Genomic DNA, 23,883 nt, shown 5'->3' with positions numbered 1-23,883 from the left:
TCCAACTGCACAGCTGTCTTCTCTTGCAGGCTCATGGCAGCAGTGACTCTGTCTCTGAGGCTGAACAAGGGGCTCCATGCCCCTTGTAAAGTGGCAGTGTTAATGGGAGTCTTGTGGTTTCTGACTTTTGGATGGTCCTGTGTAGAACCAGGAGTTGGACTTGAAGATCCTTACGGTCCCTTCCACCCCATAACATTCTATGATTCCAGTTTAGTGACAAGTATTGGTGACAGGTGGACTGAATGATCTTCAGAGGTCTTTTCCAACCTTGGTGATTCTATGATTCTGTGATTCTATTCTGATTCTGCACCAGTTTGCATTGAGCATACTCCTGCGGATCAGCAGTGCAAAGCATTGCTGGTGCAGCTGAGTGGTATGTCAGGGAATTGCCCAAGTCACACAGTCATGTGTTTTACCATTTCTTATGCTCAGTGTGGAATTGAGGCAGTATGTCTCCTGTTTAAGAGCATGAAAACTAGTGATGAGGATGGAATTGCCTCACATCCTACAGGTGCCTCTGCACCCTGGCTCAATCCTTTTTCCTAGCAATGCAGGATGTAGGCTTGAATCAAAAGAACCACGATGAACAACGCAAGTTCTTGATTGGCCAGTCAAGTGAGCTTCAACCCATGGGTACACTTCAGTGCATGGCAACACACAAAAAAATTCTCTATCTCTAGGGAAGGAAAGCGTCACTAAGCACCCTGGAAAATTTCACATGGAAAAAACCCTGTGCAACGTCAGAGCTTAAAGCCACCGCTTTAAAGCTCTATTTTTGGAACTCATTAAAATAGATACAATCTGCACATAAAATAAATTACTTGCCTTATAATTTTCACTTCATTTAGAGATTTATCAGTAACAGCAGTAATTAACAAACTTGGTTTTTTTCCAGTATTGAGACCCTGATTCAGCAGAGACTTTTGATGGGGTTTGTACTTGGCTAAGTTTCTCTCACGGAGCAGAGCATATGTCACGAGCATCCTCCCTGCCCAGAACTATGTACCCACAACTCTACCTTCCCTCCACACATTAAAACTCACACTGGAATATTCAAAGCCACCTTCTTGGACTCAGTGGACACATGGTTTCAGCATTTGCAGATCATCATCCCTGAAGGATGTGGATGGATGGAATATGGCTGGACTCCATGCTTGTCTACAGTTTGGGCTGAAGGCAAGTTTGAGCTGATTTGTATTTAGTATTCCAGATTTATTAACTGTAGATTGTTATCTTAGGATTAATTATTATAACATGGATCTACAGCCTCATTCCTGCATCACCAACATGAGAAAAGATCTGCACCCAAGGATCTGGCCTGCAGGAAGAATGCTTGGAGCACCAGGCTCAGGTTGCCTTCTAGACTTACTCTTCTGCTCTTTCTTACAATGAAGCCCATCAAGTTGGATTTCAGCATGAGATTAAAGCTAAACCAGGTCAGAACCTGTGAACTCACAGCTAAAATAGCTTGAAGCCTGTATTTCAGAGGGTCAGAGCTCAAGACTGACAGGTTGAAGCAGTGAGTAAAATAAGGATAGAGCAAACAAAAGAGTGCAGCCTGCTTTTGCTTTAGCAAGAAATTGACATTTGAAACCAGGAGCAATTTCATTCTTTTCCTGTGAGTTGCTGCATGACGCGATCAAACAGGAATAAGTATCTGAAATTAAAGGCCAAAAAAATAGTGTAGTTGAATTGCTGATTTCTCTTCAAGGCGCCCTGAGATAAAAGAGCTGTCCCCAGGGAAATGAGAGACCAGGGGAAAGCATTAAAGGCGCGGTTGATGTCTCTGCTGCTTTGCATATAATCCCCTTAAAATTGGAATGTCCAAATGTTTGCAACGATGCAAGCAGGACTAATACTCTGGGATCACATGAGCAATCATCTGATTCACAGGTGAAGATGGTAATAAAGTGGCTGAAATCCAGCTGCCAGCAAGAGGGCAAGAAACAGCAGGCTTTCCTGGTTGTGGTTCATGCCATAAACACCTCTTGAGATCAAGCAGTAAAAATAATTAGGGTTGGGAAGGCAAGGAGAGAGGTTCCCAGATGGTGTGGGCAATAGATAAGGAGTCGGTGTTTAATCTGCTGCCAGGCCATCCGCTCTTCCAGTTTGGTGGCTGACTCAGATCTCCAGCATCAGGGGCTCTGTGCTGTGGAGCTGTCAGAGCACTGCTGCTTCCAGCCTGGATGAAAGGTTGGACAAGCTGTGTCTTGCTTTGAGGTCTGATTATGCACTCCTGTGTTTATACAATGGAGGATGAAGTCTTGCCACTACAAAGATGGGTTGGCATCCCTTTCCAGAGGATTGGCAGCTGGGTTGGATAACACAGCTCCATCATTCACAACTCCCATGCCATGCAAGGTGTAGCAGGGATATCCTGTGCCAAACCTGTGGCCCTGGAGGGTATTTGAGAGAGCCCTGCCCAGATACTAGCTCTATCCTTGTTTGCTCCTTCTACAAATAACAAACACAGCAATCATTATGTCCATGATGATTTGCAAACCAACCCGACCTTTTCTTCCCAGGTTTGCCAGTGCCCACAAACCATTTACAGTTTGCCAAAGAGAGAAAATCACAAGCAATTTCTTACAGCCCCCTGTGTATCTGAATTTGTTCAGTAAAGAGATCTGGCTTTTCACTAATGGTACGTCCAATCAAGATGTTGGTCAGGGAGCATCTAGAAGGAGCATCCTTTGTTGTGTGAGTTCCTTGAATAACATTTACAATTATAGTGACTGCAACAAAAAACTCCAGGGCACCTTCAGGCTCCAGGGAATAAAGAAGCGATTGCCTCTGAGGTCAGAAAGAAACTCTGTTCCTCAGGGCAACATTGCACAGCTAGAGCTGCTTTGCAAATCCAACACCTTTCAGTTAAAGCACACGGCCATGAGCCTCCAGCAGTTGGGTGGGCTGTTCCAGCATGGGGATATGCATTAAGAAGGACAGATCTTTGAGAACAGATGAAAAACAGGCCTGGTCAAAAACAGATGCATGTCTTAAGGTCTGTGAGCTACTCAGTACACTACTCAATTTTTATTTATTTTTTTTTTCTGGCTACATAAGTGATAGCAGAGCAGAGCAGATCCAGACTTAGTCTTGCATGTTCACCTCACGGTGTTTGTGCTTGGATCATTTCCCTGAGGTCATGCTCATAACAGAAGGTGCGTGGGCAGTTCTGTCTCTACAAATATGTACTACCAGTGTACAAAGTTTTAGGCTGATGGGCTCTAGCTGAAAGGATGCTGAGATAAACAGGCTTGCTAGAGAAGCAACTTCCAGTAGAATTGATTTTATATATGGCATCCCTGGTACCAGTGTTTAAGACAAGGTTGACAATATCAGAATGCGAGAGGACTTTCCTACATCCATGTTGATCTTGAATTTGTTCAAGCTATACAGAGTTGTGTAACACCTTTCTTGTTTGGACAAAGAAGCAAGATATGCCAAAGGTGGAGAGGCATAAACCCTAGAGGACAATCTGGTTGGATGTTAGGAAAAGCTCAGAAAGAGTGGTGCAGTATTGGCACAGGGAGGTGATGGAGTCACCATCCCTGGAGGTGCTCAAGAAAAGGATAGATGTGCCACTGAGTGATGGGTCAGTGGGCATGGTGGGGGTGGGCCGATCATTTGACTAGATGACCTTGGAGGTCTTTTCCAACTGTGGTGACTCTATGATTTTCAGTGGGGAGAAGAAACTGAGAATGGAGAAAGAAATCTTGCGTTCCCGGGAGCCCAGCAGGGGTAACGTTGGTAGGGATGTGCCGTTCAGCATCAGGAGGCAGCGAGAAGCAGAAGGAACACTAGGTCGTGCTGTTTCCCCAAATTCTGGTGCACGTTCTGCTGGCGGACTGAGGGTTGCTTTCTGCCGGGGATTAACAGAGAACTTTGACCTCACCGTTCGGATGTTCTTGCAAGGAAATTAATTGCATTTTCTGCGTGAAATGTTTTGAGCACGAAGGCAAAGGCACAGGGTAGATATTTGTAGGGAACCTGATCTTAAATGCAAGAGCGAGTTTGCTTATATTATAGGGAACGATGAATAACGGCAACAGTTCAGAGGGTTTAATTAGCCTTCCTGCTACGCTCATCAAGAGAGGAAAATAAAATGGAATTATCTTAGGGTACAAACTCAGCTGAGGGCTGATTCTAGGACACATGGGTGCCATCTGGGTGCAGGGAGGAGGCTGCCTACCCAGCTCTATTGAATCGCCTTGTATACTCAAATTCACTCTACCTTAAGGCTGAGCACTTAGCGAACTGCTGCAGAGTAATCCTGTGTCCCAGTAGGGAAAGAGCTCAAATGAGTGGTGTGTTGGCTTTGTTTCCCTCACACGTTAAAGAAAACTCTCCATCCCAAAGAAGAGGTTCTTTGTGTTCATGCTGTTAAAGCAGGGCTCATGCTCCCTAAGGCTTTTGAATGAATACACAAAATCTGTGTGGGGATTTTGAGCTCTGTAAAATTCATTGCTGTGTATGCACTCGAGCAGCACACAGGAGATTGAAGTATTTTCCTTTAATTTATCAGGAAGCTGTTGCAGCTGCTGTGGCACTTCAAAGAGCATTCTATACACTGCTTCTGCACCTGATGAACACAAGGCCATGGCATTGTTAAGCTGCGGAGGGAAATGACTGAAAGCAGCAGGCAGGGCTATCTGATGCTTTTAAGCTTGGCTATAGCTGCACTGTGTCTGTGTACTGTCCCATCACTCCAGTCTGGTCCAGTTAATCCAGCCCCCAACAAACTGTAACTATTCTGAGAATCTTAGAGAACCATGCAATTGTAGAATTGTTTGAATTGGAAAGAAGTCTTAAAGGTCATCTAGTCCATCTCCACTGCAATGAACAGGGACACCTACAACAGGGACATCTCTTGTCCAGTTTCTTGCCTAAACATGAACTCATGTTCACATTAGGAAATACTACTTTTCTCAGAGTGTGCTCAGGCAGTGGAATGGGCTGTCCAGGGAGGTGGTGGAGTCACCAGCCCTGGAGGTGTTTGAGGAACATTTAGATGTTTTTACTGAGATACATGGTTTAGTGAGAACAGTTGGTGATAGGTGGACAGTTGGACTGGGTGATCTTGTAGGTCTTTTCCAACCTTGATGATTCTGTGATTCTATGATTCATTCTTAGGTTGTTTGTGGATTTTCTGCAGCTCATCCTCCTGTAGTACAGATTGGATATTTTTGGTGGCATAACCTTTGGTTTGGGTTCTATAAAGCATGTGTAGGGACAGTTTTCTTTGTAAGAAGCAAGTGCTGGGATGTGAACTATTTTTTCAGACAAACAACTTGCTTGCCTTAACCACACAAGGATAATGGGAACATAATTCAGAGTCATAGAGCATGCACTGCAGGACATGTCTTGGAGAGCTGAAAAAAAATATATGAGCTCCATAAATAATGTACAGTCAATAAATACTGATAAATCCCCAAGATTCAGTGCAGACTGGGCTGAGCCAGGACACCTGCTGTTCCCACAACCAGAGTCAGATCAACCCTGTTGTAAGGGCCAATCAAATAATGTATATGGAAGTCAATATTTACAAATCTGTGCTCCTGCACATGCCTTTTTAACCTCATTCCTGATATGATGGTTGGAAAATAGCCCTGAAAAGGAGCAGACTAAGAAAATGAGAGGTTTCTACTGTACAGGTCAACACCCTAAGTTCTATCTGAGTCAGTAGCAGCTAGCAGATGCAGATGAGTCACCTAGGGGCATGAGGCAGCTGGGAACCTGGTCCATCTGCCTTGCTGGGTAAAGGGAAAGCACTGAATCTGTAAATCTGACCAGCGTACTTGTATCTGCTTGGAAAAATAAATATAAAATGAATAGATGTACTCAGCTTGCATCCTGCAAAATGAAAGCTGTTGGTACTGTGAGGGTAAGTGCAGGTCCAGGAGCAGATGTGTTAAGAGACCAGCTGTACACACAGTGACTTACAACCATTGTGATACATGGTCAGGACATGTGCACGTAATTACAAAACCACAGGATGACTGAGGCTGGAAGGGACCTCTGGTGATCATCTCTTCCAACCACCTGCTCAAAGCAGGGTCATCTGTGGCAGGATGTTCAGAGCCATGTTTAGGCGGGCTCTAAAATCTCCAAGGATGGATATCCATGAGCTCCATGGGCTTATGGATAAGCCCATGCCAGTGCTCCATGACCACTGCAGTAAAGGGTGCACCTCCATCCCTGCTTCCATCAACCTCACTGAAGGGACACATTGCACACAATTCCATGGAGATGTTCAAGAGAAGGGTAGATGTGGCACTGAGCAACGTGGTTCAGTGGGCATGCCGGTTGTCTGTTGGACTAGATGATCTTAGTGGTCTTTTCTAACCTTAATGATTCTATGATTTCTTGCCACAGAAGGCAGAGACAACTTGGCAAGACGAACGTGATTCATTTTGACTGCCCTCTACTAATTTCATAATGAGACAAATCCCTCAATCATACTTATCTACAAAATAATGAAAACAATCATCATTACATGTAGCAGGTATTCGGTGGGGGCAGAGGAGAGGTATTGTATAATGAAAAGTTTGAAAAGGACATAGTTCCCTGTGCTTCAACCCAGAAGTCACCTCTTATCAACAGGGCTCAGGAACCATGTTTATATTTTACTACCTGACAGGTTTTGGTGGAGCTTTTGGTACAGGCGCTTGACGTAGACCTGGATGAAGGATGCTCCATTGGTTTCAGATGGCTTTTCCTGCTTTCTTAAACTCTGTTGTGGCTATTTCTATCTCAAAGATGCTGAACTCAGGGTATTTGCTTATAAGAAGTGCAGTCATATCTGTCAAAGGCTATGAGACTATATTCTCTCACATGACATAATAACTGTGCAAACAGGCACTGAGGCTCCAAAATAGAACAGCTTAATTGGTTTGCTTTCCCTGGGAGATGCTACGCCAGACAATGAACCCTAATGGTTTAAATCTATGCTGAACAATAGCTTTGTCTAGAAGTAGGACATTCTTAAGCCACGGGATGAACATTTGGGGTAGAACTAGATAACATTTTTCAGATGGATAGCTTCTCTGCTAATAAATGCAGTTTCATGCTATCCACAGACTCAGGGTGAATTCAGTGTTTTCTGCTACACAAAAAGGGGAGCTGCTCTTTCTTGACAAACCAGAAAAGCTTGTTTTCATCATTTCAACATTTAAATTGCTCAAGAAACCACTGTATCATAAAATTCAGCTTGATTTTATTTCTTTATTTTGAAAAGCATAGTCCCAGACTAAGCAAAATACATCATTTTCTGTCCGAACCAGATAAATTCTTCCACCTTTGTAACAGAGATATTAAAAATTGTAGAGAGGACTTATTTAGACTTTGCACATAGATCTGATCTGGGACTTTGCTTGTTTTTTCCACTGCTTTGGTGTGTGACCAAAGTGTGCAGCCAACAAGCTTGTCTGATAAAGCAAGTTGCACCAGGGTCTCTCTGAAATGAGCCATGGGTATGTGACAAATACACATAGCAGAGTTCTCCTCCAGCAGTCTCACACTGCAGAGCTGATTTATGGTTTTGGTGCATGTGGTTCAGCCTGCAAACTGGCATGGTTGCACATAAGCTGCCCAGCCAGGCTTGAAGACTCCTCTTTTATCATCTTGCTTGTGTGATACGGGGAAGGTAAGAGGAATAGGGATCAGCTTTAAAAGTCAGAGATTGATGGAGCTGCCACCAATGTGTCTGCATTCACTGTCTGTGATCTGTCACAAGAAAACTTACTGAAATAATTCTTGCCAACAGACAAAATATGCATTTTTCAGGCAACCTAACATTTGAGAGGCCTCACTAATAGTGACTGCAAAGCATGGAGAAGCATCTGTCTATGGGTCACAAGGCATTTTGCAAGCGCAATCTGAGCTTCAGGAGATAAAAGTGAAGAGATTACTTCAGGCCTGATTTTCATAGAGGCTTCATGGAGGTGCCTGGAGAGACTGTAAAAAACATCAAAGTAAATTAAGAGTTTTAACAGCAGTGGGGTTCAGACACCTGACTTGCTATTGCATTTTACAAATCAGTCGGAAAAAAAAAGAAATTTGAACCAAGCAATTTCAGGTGTCTGATGTACTTTACGCTGCACCTGTGTTGCTCTACAGTCCATGGAGGGTGTGGGAGGGAAGAAGCTGAATTACAGCCATGCTTTGAATCACTCCCAAGAGGACTTTCTCTGATAATATGGCCAGTATTGTAATGTTACAGCTCTGCTGATCAAACCAAGGTTCACCTGCCCCAACATCCAGCCACAGGCATGTAGAAGAAGGAAAAGACAAAGCAAGTCTGGAGACCTGCTTCCCCAGCACATCCTCTTCTAGCCAAGGATCACTATTTCAGCCACTTCCTGACTTTGTCACACTTAACAACCCTTTATGGACTTTTCCAATGTCAATTTGCCAAACTCCACTTCCAACCTATATACTTCATTGGCTTCAGTTGCTTCCTCTGGTGATCCTGTCCCTATTTCTGTAATATAAAGTTGTTCCTCCTTCTAAATCTGCAGGCTCATAGTGTCATTGCATAGTCTTAAGTCCTGGTGTTATACAATAAAATAACAACAAAAATAAAAAGAACCATAATAATCCTTCTTTATTCACCATCTCTGTGTCCTTCATGATTTTGTACTCTTTGATCCTGTCTTCCCTTTGTCATCTTTCCCAGCCTAAATGGTCTTTATCTATTTAGTCCTGCAAAGTATGAAATTGCTTCCTACATATATAGGGAGCAGGTGGTTAAGGCTTAATGCAAGATGCTGTTTTTGTCAATGAGAATACATTCTCCTTCCCCAGTTCTGAAGTACAACCACCTTTGAAATGGTACACAGTAGATACTGAATTGTGCCCAGTGTGAGGATTGAGCAGGGAGGGGAGCATCAAGTGTTTTACTCAGTTGGTTCTGAGAAGGAAAATGTAAATAATAAGTAAATTCAAGTATAGTGAAGTTGATTCCAATTATTATCTGAAATAATTCAGAGTTTTTTTCAGGTCCACAATTTGGTTATACTGTGATTTTAATATCTCAGCTGTTAAAGTAGCACTTGTGGCCCTTCCCTGGCACCCTCTGTCTGTGGTTCATGGACAACTCAGGAAAACCAGTGCTCTCCCATGAGCACCAACAAGCTGCCATTGGCTTCTCAGGCAGGAACATCCCAGCTGAGAGACAGCTGCCCCCAAGGACACACAGACAGCTTCACAGGGACATAATGAGCATTGCTGAATAGCCAGATACCAATTTGTGCTCATGTACATTGACTTGCTCATGTCCAACATGGCTATTGTTGCTGTTTCACTACCAACTCTGAGCAGCAGCTGTCAAAAAATGAGGTTTGGAGCCTGGGATGAGATTTTTCTCTAGCTACCAAATGCAGGGTTCCTACAGCTGTAGCTGTCTGTATTTGATTTGATGCCTAAAGTGCATGAATGGTGATTTAGATGACCCAATCCAAGGGCCTGACTGAGTTGCTGAAACCTAATCTGCCTTTGAGAAACTCTTCTGGCTGTGCATATTTGGATGAGGTGCAGCCGCCTATCTGGAACTCACAGATCACAAAAACTCTGTGGATTTTTCAGGGGAAGCCACAGATCGTGTACTTTCTTAGAAGCCTTGTAGACCAGAAGGTATGTTACTGCATTCAGGTCTCAGTTCAAGATGTCCTTAGTGATCATAGCTTTCAAAGAGGCCTCTAGGAAATGTAGATTCTCAACATTTTGTGTGATCTGTCCAAAAATACATGACAGAGTCAAAATAACCCAAGGCTGGCAACTGCACCCACAGTGGGGACATGTTTCCTAGTCGCTCCCCTATGCTCTGGTGCTGTTCTCAGAAGCTGAATGTGTAAAGCTGCTTGAGAAGAACTTTCTTGAGCAATCCTACATGATGTCTTTTCCCAACCTATTTCATTTTTTGAAGTTGCCCTTCCAACTGGAGGGGAAAAATAAATAAAGACTCTTTGAGCCTGGAGAGATAAGTGTTGAAAAGGGGAGAAAGAAGGTAGATTGTAATAGTGAGTGATGAAGAATGTCCTGGAGATGTGGGAGAGCAATGCTGAAGGTGTCCTCTGCTGTCCTCCTCCAATCACTCAGCACTCTGCCTACTGGGGTGCTAAGGTAAAGTTTTTTTCCTGATTTTAACTAAAAAGTCATAAATGTCTCCACAATAAACATTCGTCAAAACTGGACTATTCTTCCAAAAAGAAACCACAAACCTGTAAATCTCCTTTCTACAGAATATATGTATTAAAGAACATCATAAAGACGGTTTTCTAGGTGACCTACAAAGGAAATGGCCCATGTGTGCGGGTGTCCCTTCATTCCTCCAGCCAGTGAAACCAGTTACATAAGCAGAGCAGTAGGCAAATGACTGAATTATCACAGATTAGCAAGTTATTGCCATTAAATTAATTAAAATTACTGTTTTATTTTATATTAAAATGTGCTGGAAGCATGCAAGTATCTTCATTTCAACCTAATGAGTAGCAATTTGCTAAGCCACAATAGCTTCATTTCTTGCGGTCATCTTGTCACCATCCTCTTTTTGAGGAAAAAGCTGTAATATTTGATGCTGTTTCAGACAGTGACAGGTAGCTGCTTCAGTGACATAAATAACATCTGAATGTTCTTGGTGCTTGACTCAGAGCAAACCAAAACATTCTTAAGAAATGAAGCAGACCATATATTTTAAAGTTCACAGCCATAGGAAACATGGAAGATGTTTAGAAGAACAAGCGGGTGATTTTCTTTCCTGAAGTGCAGTGCTCCTTGTGTTTCTTTCCATTCACACGCAGGGACAGTCCAATGGAGATGCAAATGTCAAGACCATCACAGAGACTGTCCTTGAGGGTCTCATATGCCTTCAAGAAAGACTGAATAGTTTTACTGTAGCCCAAACCATCCACTGCAGCCATCAAGCAGGATTTCACTGCTTCAGCTGATGGCTCAGGTGGCACTGAAGTCTTTTGTGATACAATCCAAAGCAGCAGGGGCCTCCTAGGATGCGGTCCCAACCATTAGGTTGGGTTTTTTGAGTGCTTTTCTCTCAGGTTTTATTCATGCACCATCTGTTTGCTGCATGTTTTTTTGTTAGAGGTCTCTAATCACCCCATGTCACCTGCCTTCCCCTCTGCCTTTCTGAGCCTTTTGCCACCCATCAGTGAAAGGGCTGTAAGGAACTGTTGGGGACCAGCCCCGCTCAAAGAGATGAGCACTTTGATTTCCAGGATGCTTTTCCCTCTTGCCTCTGTCCTCCCCACTGCTTGCATGCACTTTCCTGGGGATAAAGCATGACACAAAGCTTCTCTCAAGGACTCAGAGCTGAGCAGAAAAGCAGTTGTGAGTGATGTGAGCCTGTGCTTCTTGGGACATCCCTCCCAAGAGGGAGTAACAGAAGGTTGAAACTAGATGATCTTAAAGATCCCTTCCAATACAAACCATTCTGTGATTCTATGATTTCACTGAATTTCTAATGTTTGGAAAGACCTCTAGTATCATCTAGTCCAACCATTGACCCATCACCACTGTGTTCATAGAGCAACGTCCCTCAGTGTCATAACTACTCTTTTCTTGAACACCTCCAGTCATGGTGACTCCATCACTCCCCTGGGCAGACTATTCCAGTTGGCTCTTGGTATTTATTTTACAGTGTAGAAACTGTGCAAAAGTAGGGAGACAGAAAGACAATCCTTTTGGTGGGGATCCTCACACAGAGGGACCACACCAGAGGGCATAGCATTTGTGTCATTTTAGCAGTCTCTTTATTAACAAATGGGTTGGTCATCTTGACTCTATTTGGTGTCTGGGCTTTGCTATAGGGCAGCTCTCTGATGAAGAGTATAGCACTACTGGAAGTGCTTCAAGGCTGAAGGAATTAAGGACATTGGCTTGTGCCCAGCATTGGAACTAAGATTGCTGTGGGGCTCAAACCTGTTTTTAACAAGTGAACGTAGCCTGCCAGATCTGGTGCGAGATTAGCAATTTAATTATACAGACCTTGGCTTCCTGCTTTCCACTAAGTGCCTAAAACCCCTCTAAAGAGGCCCATTATATTGCCTTTTTTTTTTTTTCTTTTTTTTTTTTTTTTTCCCACTTTTACATTAACTAGACATTTCTGAGCAGCATAAACACAGGGGTTTCTTTGCAGAGGTCTTGGGGTTTTATAACTAAGTGCCTCCTGATGTATCTGTCAGGGTTACCCGGGAGAGCAAAACCTGTCACCCTGTAGCGAGCATTAGCTATATTTCCAGAGGCATTCCCTGCAAGTGCTTTCTATTTGTCCCTTGTTGAACTCATCAAGGAGCATTCAGGCTCCTCTTGGGTGGTTAGAGGACATTTAGAGAGTGGGGCAGAGCTGGCACGCAGGCAGACAGATATGGGACAGAAAACTTTGGCTGGAGCCTTTGGCCTGAGTGCTGCTTCACATGGGAAAGAAGGAAGATACATCAATCTGCAGAGAAACATGTGATATCCAAACTGTTGAGCTCCCAGACTTCATCTGAAATAGTAGATGGGCTCCACTAGGTACTCACTGATCCACAGGGTTTGGATCCTAACTGTTTTTGCAGTCCTCTAAGCATTTGTACGTGGATAGAGGAAAGATCAAACACCAAAGCACCAAGTTGCTGCTGCTGCTGGCAATGTTGTCTGCCTGTTTTACCTGAAATTCTTTAAAAGTAAAGCAAGAATATCTACTCCGCAGGCAGCGCAGAAGTGCTGTGAGGATGTAATGGAGCATAATCAGTGACAGATTTGTCATCTCTATTCCACCCCATAGAGCCATGGCATGGGGAGGAACTGCTGCTGATTGTTTCAGCCGAGCACTGCCGAAGAGGAGACTGTTGTCTCTTCAAGCTATTCCTATGTCATGTTATGCCAGGCTTCAATACTGAGAGAGGAGGGGAGAAATTTATTTTCATCTGTCATTTGTCCCTTGGGGTCATTTTGGGGATCTCACTTGGGTAAGAGAAGGACATACAATAGTGCAGAAGCACTTTTGGAGGTGAGGTGTTACTATCTCCCCAGTGCCTATCATGTATGATCTGATCATATCTCCAGTGGTAAACCAGACTCTAGACTTTGCATCAGAAAATCATTTCCCCATATCATAGTGTTCTGTTGCTTCCGGTTTTCCTCCTGGACCAACATGGGAAATTCAACTAATGCGTCTTTTGGTTGTATAGAAGCACTGTCAACACTTTGCTCTGCAACTGGTGGACTTTGTGATGGCAGGGGACGTGAAAAATATGTCCTCTGGCTCCTCCAAAACTAAATCTCTTCTTAGGACTACCTGCAGTAGCAGGACAGCAGAGTGGCAGAGCCAAAGTGTTCCTTCCCATCTCTCTCTTCTTACTGGCACTCACCAAATCTTTGAGGAGGGGATTCAACCTATAGAGTTGCTGAGGCTCTCTCCAGCAGTCCATGGAGAGAATGCTTGAATGCCCATAGGATGCATGGCCTTGTTTTAGAAGTCCTTGTTGATCTCTGTTGACTCCGGAGAACAAAACAAGATCGCCTTAAGCCAAAACAACCCCCTGCAGGTTGCTCAATGAGAGACCCTTTACAGATGCCAGTTGTGGTTTGGAGAAGGGCATTCCCAGGAGTATCACAGTCCCTGAGACCTTCCTAAAGACCTGATTCCCCTAACTATGTCATTACCTGACAATACCAGACATGGCAAGAAAACAGAAGATTTTTTGTCCTTCACTATTATTGGGAAAAGGAGTATGAAGGACTATAGCAAGACTAGGAGCAAAGAGAAAGAACCCAAAAAGTATTCTTTTCTTATTTTTAATTCTGTATTTGAAGACTTTCTAGTTTTTTTTAGGAAAAAGATAAATCCTGCTGAGGTCTGATTCATGTTTTTTTAATGCCTCCGAAGTCTGCAGTGTCATTCTCCTAGTTTGGCACCGTAATTCAAAGTGAAAAACATAAAGCTAAAAGGAGTGTGTCAAGGAGTTTCTCTAGCTTTCATCATCTTTTTCTTCCTGTGAGCAGATGCCGTCCTTTTTCAACTGAGTAGCAACATGTAAGAAAGAATAGAGGGAAGGGTTTGAGGATAAAATGTTGGAAATGAAAAAGTACATGAGGATGCGGCGGAAGCTCCCGCGGCTCTGCAGACACTCACGGGTGCCAGCTGAGCTCAGGGGCTGTGCACCCCTACCCAAGGTGAGCTGGGAGTGTGGGGGTGAAGGTGGATGCTGGTGCTGGGGGGAATAGGGAGAGGGTTCAGTTCTGGAATTGTGGGAGGACTCTCCCAAAGTTGAAATGCTCTGAGGATGAAGGAAGAAAGGGGATGGAGAGGCATGGGGAGGTGAGGACCTCTTCCAAGAGAGGTGGAGACCTCTGGGACATTGTCCAGGTTAAATGAAAAATTGCTTTTCTATGATTGCTTTGAGGTTGCTTTGCAGCTGAGAACCGGGGTTATTTATTCTGGAGGAGAGGGAGTTGAAAGGAGACTCCATCACTCTCTGTAACTACCCAAAAGGAGGTTGCAGTCTGGAGGGTGTTGGTCTCTTTTTCTCAGTTGATAGGATGTGAAGAAATGGCCTCAAGTTGTGACAGGGAGAGGTTTATATTGAGAATTCTCTTCTTCACAGACTGTGTGGTCAGGCATTGGAATGGGCTGCCCTGGGAGGTGGTGAAGTCTCCATCCCTGGGTGTATTTAAGGGATGTGGACATGATTTTGTCGTGAAATTCTGTAGGTCAGGATGATGCTTGGACTTGATGCACTTGATGCTGAAGGTCTTTTCCAATCTAGGTGATCCTATGATTCTATGCACAAAGTCTTTTCAGATTCAAGTGGGGTGCTGCGAGCTGTCAGGAATAGGTTTGTAAGATGTCCTCCCTGATCCCTAATGGTGGTCAGGAGTGCAGGTTTCTGCTCCAGTCTGTCTCTGGAGAAGTTCTCCCACCCGCTGGCTCTTTACTATGCAGTCTCATAAATAAGGGGGTTAAAATCCCCGCTCTACTTCATCTCCAGACATCTCTACATTTTATGTTGTGCGTGCTTTAGAAGTAGAGGACATTGGTTCTTGTGGAGTCATCAAGCCTTTACAAGCTGAAATAAATATGTCATGTAGCAGGAAACATTGCAAACGTTGCTAAATGCGCTGTCATACTGGTGGTGTCCTGTCACTGCCTGGAGGTGATTTCTGTGAGCCCTGTGCAAGGGAAGGCAATGAGAACAGGACACTGGGTGCCGTGTTCACTTGTTGAGACCTGGGCATGCAGAAAGGTGAGCGGGTGGTATAATCTCTCTGCAAACATCAGGGCATTGTGTGGACACCAGTGGCATGGAGAGGACAGCTGTTAAGACCACTGAAAGAGGGCAGATTTAGATTATATAGGAGAGAGAAATTCTTTACTCAGAGGGTAGTTATGGTGATGGGATGCCCCATTCCTGGAGGTGCTCAAGGCCAGGTTGGGTGAGGCCCTGGGCAGCCTGAGCTGGTGGGTGGCAAGCAACCCACAGCAAGTGATAGGAATTGGATGAGCTTTAAGGTCCCTTCCAACCCAACCACTATAATTCGCTGTGGCCCCAGGCCTCATGTGGTGCCAGGTTTTGAAGAAATCCTAACAGCAGAAATATGGGCATGCATCACAAGGGGACTGTAAATATCAGTTGTATTTAACTGGCTTTTCTACAGAGGAGACTTTGTGAAGCACTGCAAAACATGGAACAAAGTTCAGCCTGTCCCTGTTACAAAACTCCAAATTTCCCCTTCCCCAATGCAACACCAGCAAACAGATGTGCTCTGTGCCTCCTATTTATGCGCTCTGAAGAAATTAACACCCTGTTAAGCTGCACAATGCAGCACATTTATTTTTATTCCACTGTACTGCTGCTTTTCAATGTTAACTCTGTACTATTTCATACTGGAATCAAATCCAAGCTAACACCAAGGACTGATTAAGTCAGTGGCCTAGAAGGCACTGAATTTTATGCAGCAGATATAGAGCCTATATCTTAAGATAAAGCAAGCTGCAAAGTCCAGCATTTGATCCAGGTCTGTGAGGGAAAGGACAGAGGGAGAAGATTTAACTGCCAAGTACCTGAAGCCAGGGCTGTGATATGTCTGCAGACCCATTTTAAGGCAATAAACAGCTATATTTATATCTCTTGAATGTGCCTATTATTTCAAGATCTCACCCAAATGAGTGCGAGTGACAAGACAAAGCAGCACTGTAGGGAGCCAAAAATGTATAAAAAGCAATTGATCCATTATAGATGCAGGCTCGGGTGAGCTTAGTCTATTTTTAATCATTTTAATAATGCAGCTGATTCGCTGCATCAAGGAGAGAAGTTGAAGGGGGATCCCAGCATGCTGAATAATGGCATCGTGTGACTCAGTGGCATCTGGACATCTCTGGCCACATGCGTAGCACAGAAATCTCCTAAGAAACTGGTATCAGTGTGGGAGCCTTACCCAGCAGGTCACCTTCAGAAATGGAAGGGCCTAAAGACAAATGGGTGATGCTTTAGTCAAGGAAGATTCTAGAATCACAGAATGTCTTGAGTCAGAAAGAACATCAAAGATCATTCAGTTCCAATTCCTCTGCCATAGGCAGGGTTTCCAACCAGTAGATCAAGTGATAGATTAGGTTTTCCAGTCTGGCCTTAAACATCTCCAGAGATGGGGCATCCACAACCTCTGTGGGCAAAATCCATTGGGACATTAAATGGTGAAGCTGAGATAAGTAGAATTAGAAAAGAGGACATTTTGTTCGTGTTTCTCATGAATTGCGTTGCTTACATTGCTGGACTGGAGACAGATTTGAATACGTATGGGAGTCTTGATTTCTCCATATTGTCCTTGGCCATAGCCCTGTTTCTATGGCTTAAACAACCCTGTCCCATATGAGTACCACTCGCACAGCTCGTCTTTGTAGAAGATAAAAGGACACCACTGTCATCCATCTTCAGTGCCTTGTTTGTCCCCGGGGGAAGTCAGAGAGAAAAGCTGAGGTTTCCCTTCTCTTCCCAAAAGTGGCCTTCAAATGAGACTGGATGTGAGAAGGACAGGAGACAGATGCCTTCCAGCCAAAGGATGGCTTTCAGGGCTCTCAGATCATGAAAACAGAACAATGTCCTCTTTGCTACACTTCTGCTAAAGTGGGCCTCCAGGGAAAGCAGGACCACCCAGAGAGGAGAGAGCAATGAGAAGGGGACAGTAAAAACAGAGAGCAGCAGCCATGCCCAGGAAGGAGATGGGATGCTGGTTGAATACACCAACAATAAAACAGAAATTATAGCTGTGATTATTAAACACGAAAGCCGAGCACTGCACAGCACCTGGGACTCTTCAGAGGCAGACTCCATCTCACTGACACTAAGCTTGCTTCATAAAACAAACATATACATCCATGCTCAAGGCTGTAAAAGGGCTGGAGTGAGTCTTGATGCTAAACCTGCCAGGGCAGCTTGACTCCAGTCATCTTTTTCTTTCTTTTTAATACCTCGGGGCTGCTGGTGTTTCCCATCTGGGGACTTTCTTATCAAAACGTTTATCTTGTTGTCGTGTGGAAGAGGCATTTTTCCTGTGTTATGGGGTTATGTCAATCCCACTGCAGGCAGGAGGTCAGGAATGGGACTCCCACACTCATTCTTCATCTGATGGTGCTGGCCAGCCCTGGCCTGGCAAAGCCGTCCGCTGCAAGAAATAACTTCTCCATCCCATTAAAAGTGAGAGGATGGACAGAATCAATACAGCTACGAGTCAAGGTACATTCCTCTCCATGGAGTTCCATCCCTTTAGGAAAAAGAGAAGACTTACAGAGGGAAATAAAGGTGCATAAATCTCTCTTTAGAAATAATTTATTTTTAAAATACCATATGTGTTACAAGAGAGACAGGCAGCTCTCGGTCAATAGGTCACAATTGTAAGTTGCTTAAGCTATTGATCAGCAAGCAGTTACCACCACTTCTACCACTTGAGCACGCATATACCTTCCATGCAAGCTCATCAGTAATATCTAAATATCATCATGGAGTCTGCATCACTGCTGTATTCCTGGGGTCAAAGAACTTTATGGAGAACTTCTTAGAGAAGAGTTTCAGTTGCAAGACTCTGCACTTGCTCATGTTAAACCTCACTCACCATCATTCTGTAGATGTCCTTCACTTATCCTTCAAGTATCTTTGCTTTCACAGACCAAAGTTTATCTTACTTACTCAGTAACTCCTCTATATGGACCTCTTCTTTTTTTCTTTTTCTTTTTCTTTTTTTTTTTTAACTTTGAATTATGGTTATTACCTTTCCTTGAGTTCTCGCTATCAACACTGTGTTATTTCTGGAGTAAAGGGATCAGTAGATACTCTTCAAGATGTGAATGAACACTGGCTTTATTCAGTGGCATGATAAAATTCCCTCTTCTGCTTGCCCCTTGGTAACTGTTAATATTTAATTTGCTTATTCCACCACTACTGAGCAATGAACTGACATTTCATAGAACTACTATAATCTCAATATCTTTCTCCTGAGTGAGCCCAGAACCCATAATTTTATACGTGAAGTTCAGTACATTTTTCCTGCCAAGAACATTACTTCAGGTTTGGCTACATTAAATTTAATTTGCTGCCTTATTGCTCATTCACTTAGACTCATCATGCCTTGCTGCAGGCCTTTGTCCTTGAATATCATCGTATCACCTGAAAACTGTGCTCCCTCATTGCTCAGATAAAGAGGCGTGTATTCCATCTCAGATGCCTGCAAAAACTCAAAAGGACATGTCCTTGGTGTCTTAATTGCACAGTTTTGAGGTTCACATGAATCCTTTTCTGGAGATACTGAGTCATAAATCAAAGAATCATTATGGTAAGACCACTAAGATCATCTAGTCCGACCATCATATCACCTAGTCCAACCATCATAGTCAGAGCTAGATTCCTTCTTCACATGAATTTGTTGCATTTCACTATGGACATGGCTTTGAGGTTGGACCAGAAGCTGATCTTTAGCCCTCAGTGCAGCATTAGGTTAACACATTCGTTGCAAAAATTATCACCCAGATCTTCAGCTGACACTGAAAATTACTGAAGGATGAGGTTGACTTACAGCTCCCTGAACCATGATGAAGGCAGGTGGTGGCACTCTTGGCCAGCTGGACAATACTATGATTCACCATCAGCTACAGAGCCAGAGAATTACTGCAGCCCACCTGGAGGATCAGGTGGATGCATTGCTATGCCCAGGATTTTGTGTGGGAGGAAAGCTGAAGCTGGAAGGAGGTTCAGAAGTTTGATGTTTCCATGTCTTCCAAGTTTACTGAGAGGACAAGACCTCTATCTTCACCATTCCCAGAAAGAACAGATTCATGCTTTGTTGCAGCAGATCTATTATTTGCTCTGAACAGAAGAGAACACGGGGAGGAGAAAAAAAAAAAAAGTGCAGAAGCCCAAAAGGACTTTTTCAAACCTTGATTATTTACAGCAGAGATCAAAAAGATACTTACTTTTCAGTTAGAAACATGGTTTGTCTGCCTGTATCTGAGTTTCCATTGCATATCACTCCCATTCGCTCTGAAAGACTATGCCCCAAAGTGGTTTTCACCTACATTCATAACTCACATTTACTGGGGACTTGTGCCCTTGCTAAATCAGTGCAGGTGATCCCGGGTCCCTTCTCTGTTGAGTTACATGACCAAGGCACACTTCTTGCCAGGTGTAAAAATAATCTGTCTGTTCTCCTCAGGCTCCTCAGCTCCGTTCTTTGCAAGCTGGACCAGTCCAAGCACAACATCCTGGGCCTAATTAGGCTCAGATCTCCTCTTAACCCTTTTTTGCTTGTTTTTTGCTTTACCCACTAAACTTTCTCCTCTGGTGTTAGTGCCCCTGTCTGCAAGCCAACCCTTGGGCAATCAATAGCAGAGTGACTTCTTCCTACCAACCAACTACACCACCCATGAAATTGTCCTAGGAAAACAACTCTGGTCCCCAGTATGTCCCTGCATAACATTCCAGCTTTGAAAAAATTTTGAAAGACTTTTGAAAAAAATCTCATTTTAGCAAAAATATTCCAAAAGCCTTCACTTTTCAGCTCTTTTCTGGTATCTTATTCCCAAAAGGCAGAAGAAAACTAGGAAGGAAGTGAGGGGAAAAATGTGGGTGTAGAAGAACATCCTGTTCTGAAGAAATACACTGATGTGTTGTCAGACGGATACTCTGCTTTAAATAGAAGAGGTCTCATTCTTGCAAAGGGCAACATAATAAATTCTCAGGCATTAGCAAAGATGGAAATAATGATTTATCTAATAAACTGTTTGGGTTTACTGCATTAAAGAGTTGACTAAGTCAGAGCTTCTCACTATTACACACAATCTCATTTTAGTGTGCCTATAATACACATGCACGCATGCACAGGGGGTTTAGGAATAATCCCTGGAGATCTCAGCTAAATTCAGTTTATTGTATTTTGGTGGCTGTTTCCATAAGAGAGGTCATGTGGGGTAAGCCAGGTTAAAATGAGAGTTGGAAGAGAGTCAACAGCATAGATTCAGATGTCCCTGATCCTTGTTGTGTGTGAAAACATTTTGTTTAGACCCAGTTCTTATTTGTGCTATCCATGACAACGAGGAGTAGCATCCCTTTTTTTCTCATCTTCTACACATTTTCTGACCGTCTCTAAAGACAGTTAATACTCATCAGCAAAAGAATTGCTGTGCTGAATATTAAGAGTGGAAGAGCTTAAGAGCTGGTATGTCTCAGAGAGAATCATCTGTCTGATATTTACTTGTATGATAATGGAAATCACAGGCCACTTAAATCTTAATCTGGACGAGAATCTGCAAACCCTTCTACCTCCTTGTCATCACCAGTGCTGCCTTTAGGGCCAAGCATTTCTAGATTGGCAATCAGGGAAGCCATTATGTATCCTCCAAAGATATTTTCTTGTGCCTGACACTATCTTCTCCATTGGTTTTGAAATATTAAAATTCATCTTTGTGAGGAGAAAAATGAGCCTGTGTTGGTATCAAAGAATCTGTCATGTGCACACAGTGTTCTGACCCTGGAAGATGTCTCTCTGTGACCAATGCAACACAGATACAGGGATAGTCAAGGGAACAAGTGACGTGGCCACTCTGAGTTATTGCCCAGAGAGTTCCCATAGAAAAAGATATTTAATCGCATACTTCAGCGTTTAACACACAGCCTTTGTGCAATCAATGATGGGTGTGTAAAGGGAAGAAGTGATCACTCACTCCTCAGTTCCAGTACGGTTCTTGTTGTGATCAGACTGATTGGACAGTAGTGTCAGTTAGGGCCAGATAAATGCATAATTCAGTCCTAGTGGACCCCTGTTAACTCATATTCACACAGCTTGAGCACTGCTTGTTGTGGAGTAGAGATGGGGGAACTGCTAAATTACAGCCAACTGTTCTTATACCCAGCAGGCTTTTGAGTAAGCTGTAGATGCTTCCTGGGATAGCTGAATTTCCATGAGTCGGAGGAGATGAAAGTTCACCAGCAGTCAGGTCTTCTTCTGATAACACTTTCCAGAGCGCAAAGCACTGTGAAATTCTGTTGTCAGGAAAACCTACATGGCTCCTTGCATGCTAGCTTACCTATCGTCACACTACATCCCTGGAGATTTTCAGGAGTAGATGTCACATTGAGTAACATGGTCTAGAGCCATGGCAGACATGGGCTGGTGGTTAAACTAGGTGACCTTATCGGTCTTTCCAACTTTAATGATTCTATGACTCTCTGATTACAGTTCCCTGAGTTTTGGCCACCTCCAGTGTTACACCCTTCCAACGTATCTTGTGCTCATTAAAACACCCTTCTGCTCCAACTGGTGAGCACAGGCACTTTGTCAAATCTTTAATGAAAGGGTGGCATGTGCATGATGAACTGTCTTGCTCTGCAGCAAGCACGTATTCTGTACCGGGTTTATTTCTGGAGCAACCAACCTATTATCTGATGCAGGGCCTTGTGTAGATGAGAGCTGGTCTACCCAGAAAATGAATTACATGCTCTTCCATGCTATTGGAACTATCCATCATATCCTGTCCCAAATGGTCTGTCACGTTGTTGTCTAGTAAAACTCTGCCATCAAAGACAGCTACTGTTCAGATGCTGATGCTGGATGTTTGAAAATGTAATTTCAGCTATAACTCTAAGGACATTTAGTTAGAATTTATGACTTGAGGTCCCTCTAAGCTCCACCAACTCCATCCGTCTAACACCTTTGTAAATAATACTCATCTTCAGTTTCTGAAATCTGTAGGGCAGCCTTCTGTGGGTTGTTTGGATTTCTTTCCTGGTGTCTGGAATCCATCACACACACAATTTCACTCTGAAATTTCATACTGCAAGTACTTATTAAACAAATACAAAAGTCTCTGTCGGAGTAATGCAGATGCCATGGAAGGTAGTTTGGTGAAGCTGACCCTGTCTAGGATCCTAGGAGACTTCAGTACCATTTCTTACCATAGCAAGTCCTCCAGTATTTGTCCTTTTTTTGCCTTGGTATCTGTTATATTTGGTTACAGGCCATCATTAATGAAAATCCTTGAAGCATTCCCACTGGATTTAGCTTCGATGGGATCCAGATCCATCCATACTTTACTGCTACACCAAGTACGATGAGAGCTGCAGCCGAGAAATGCTCCAATGTCACCTTTCCTCCAGTGACTTAAGTAGGAACAGATGTGTGCAGGACCAACTGAATACATAGGATCAGGCTTTAAATTTTCCACAAATATATAAAAGGAAGGGTCTTACCCTGAGAAAAGCTTGGCAACCTCAATGGGGATGCTGCAGAGCTGAGGGGCTGAGCAGTGCGAGGACATCTCAGAGGGGTGCCTGGGAGTCTGTGGGGTCCAACCCTGTAGGATTATGTGAGGTTATTCCCCTTTGTACGCAACCCCAGCGGTCACCCAGCACTTACTGTAGCTGACGCCTTGAGGAGCGGGTAAAGGAATCTATTAATATCCTTAAGAAAAAAAAAAAATTAGCATCCAAACAACTTTTGTTTCCTTGTTTTTTACACGTCTGTGCTCTCCCCTGTCACTTGCTACAGAGCAGAGCCTGATATGCTCTGACAAAGAGCTATTGATGGTGCGCTTGTGTGAATTGGCCCAGTGCTGGTCACAGCCAACTTCTGCGGGACCTGCTGCCCCTTCTCTACAATACACTCCAGTGTGCTGAGCCATTTGTGAAAGGTCAGAAATGAACAGAGAAATGGACTGGAGTCAAAAACAAGTAGTCCTATAAATATCAGTCATCGTCAAAAGCGGTTTATTCCATTCCTCCCCTCTCTCTCCCTCTGTGCGTCTCACCCTCCCTCTGTTGTGGTTTCCCAGATATAACTCCATGCTTCTGACTGTGAAGCTCTGAAAGGGAAGCAGCACACACACTGCAGCTTCTGCTTCCATTTTGCACACATGGAATAATCCTCAGTCCCGCAAGCAGGACTGACAGCCGGCACCGAGTCCAGACATCATCTGCACTCAGATGCTGTGTTTTGATTGCTCAGGTTTTCTTTATCTGTGCGAAACTCATTTGCTGAAGCTTAAGAATTAGCTGTGGCCACACACAGCTTGGATTGGGACTCCTGAGGGCTCTTCTCTGACTTCACAATGACTTTAGCAGCTAAATTAGAGGATATTGAAGTGACGCTGGAGCACCTACTAATGGATGTGTTCGTAAGTAAGCTACAATTTCCTATTTAAAGCAGTATGCTAGCAACCCAGAAGGCAGTATACAAAGTTAATGGTGTGTGCTAGGGTTGCATTGGCTTAATTCCTTCACATCTCCTGATTAGCAGTGGATGCAGCGCTAGCAGACTTGTGATACAGCAAAGCTTTGACTGCAAGTAGCAGCATGTAAACTGGAATAGCGTGAATTCAGGGCAGGATATGCTTTGCTCTGGTTT

General features: G+C 43.6%; 1 protein-coding gene across 8 annotated transcripts in view; it reads left to right on the top strand.

Annotated features, from left to right (window-relative positions):
- Positions 1–23,883, top strand: part of FRMD4A (FERM domain containing 4A) — a 341,626-nt gene that overhangs the window by 121,860 nt on the left and 195,883 nt on the right. The window contains exon 1 of one of the 8 annotated variants that reach the window (XM_072356930.1): positions 23,306–23,653. The exons of the other annotated variants lie outside the window; for them this stretch is intronic. Within the exon in view, the coding sequence (XP_072213031.1) occupies positions 23,588–23,653 (66 nt within the window). The 5' untranslated portion in view covers positions 23,306–23,587. Of the gene's footprint in view, positions 1–23,305; positions 23,654–23,883 lie in introns of those variants that run through there. 8 annotated transcript variants of the gene reach the window in all.

Source organism: Excalfactoria chinensis, chromosome 1, assembly GCF_039878825.1.
Source record: "Excalfactoria chinensis isolate bCotChi1 chromosome 1, bCotChi1.hap2, whole genome shotgun sequence".
Taxonomy (NCBI): Eukaryota; Metazoa; Chordata; class Aves; order Galliformes; family Phasianidae; genus Excalfactoria; species Excalfactoria chinensis.
Note: the sequence above shows the minus strand (reverse complement) of the source record. Positions and strands in the feature narration are given on the sequence as shown.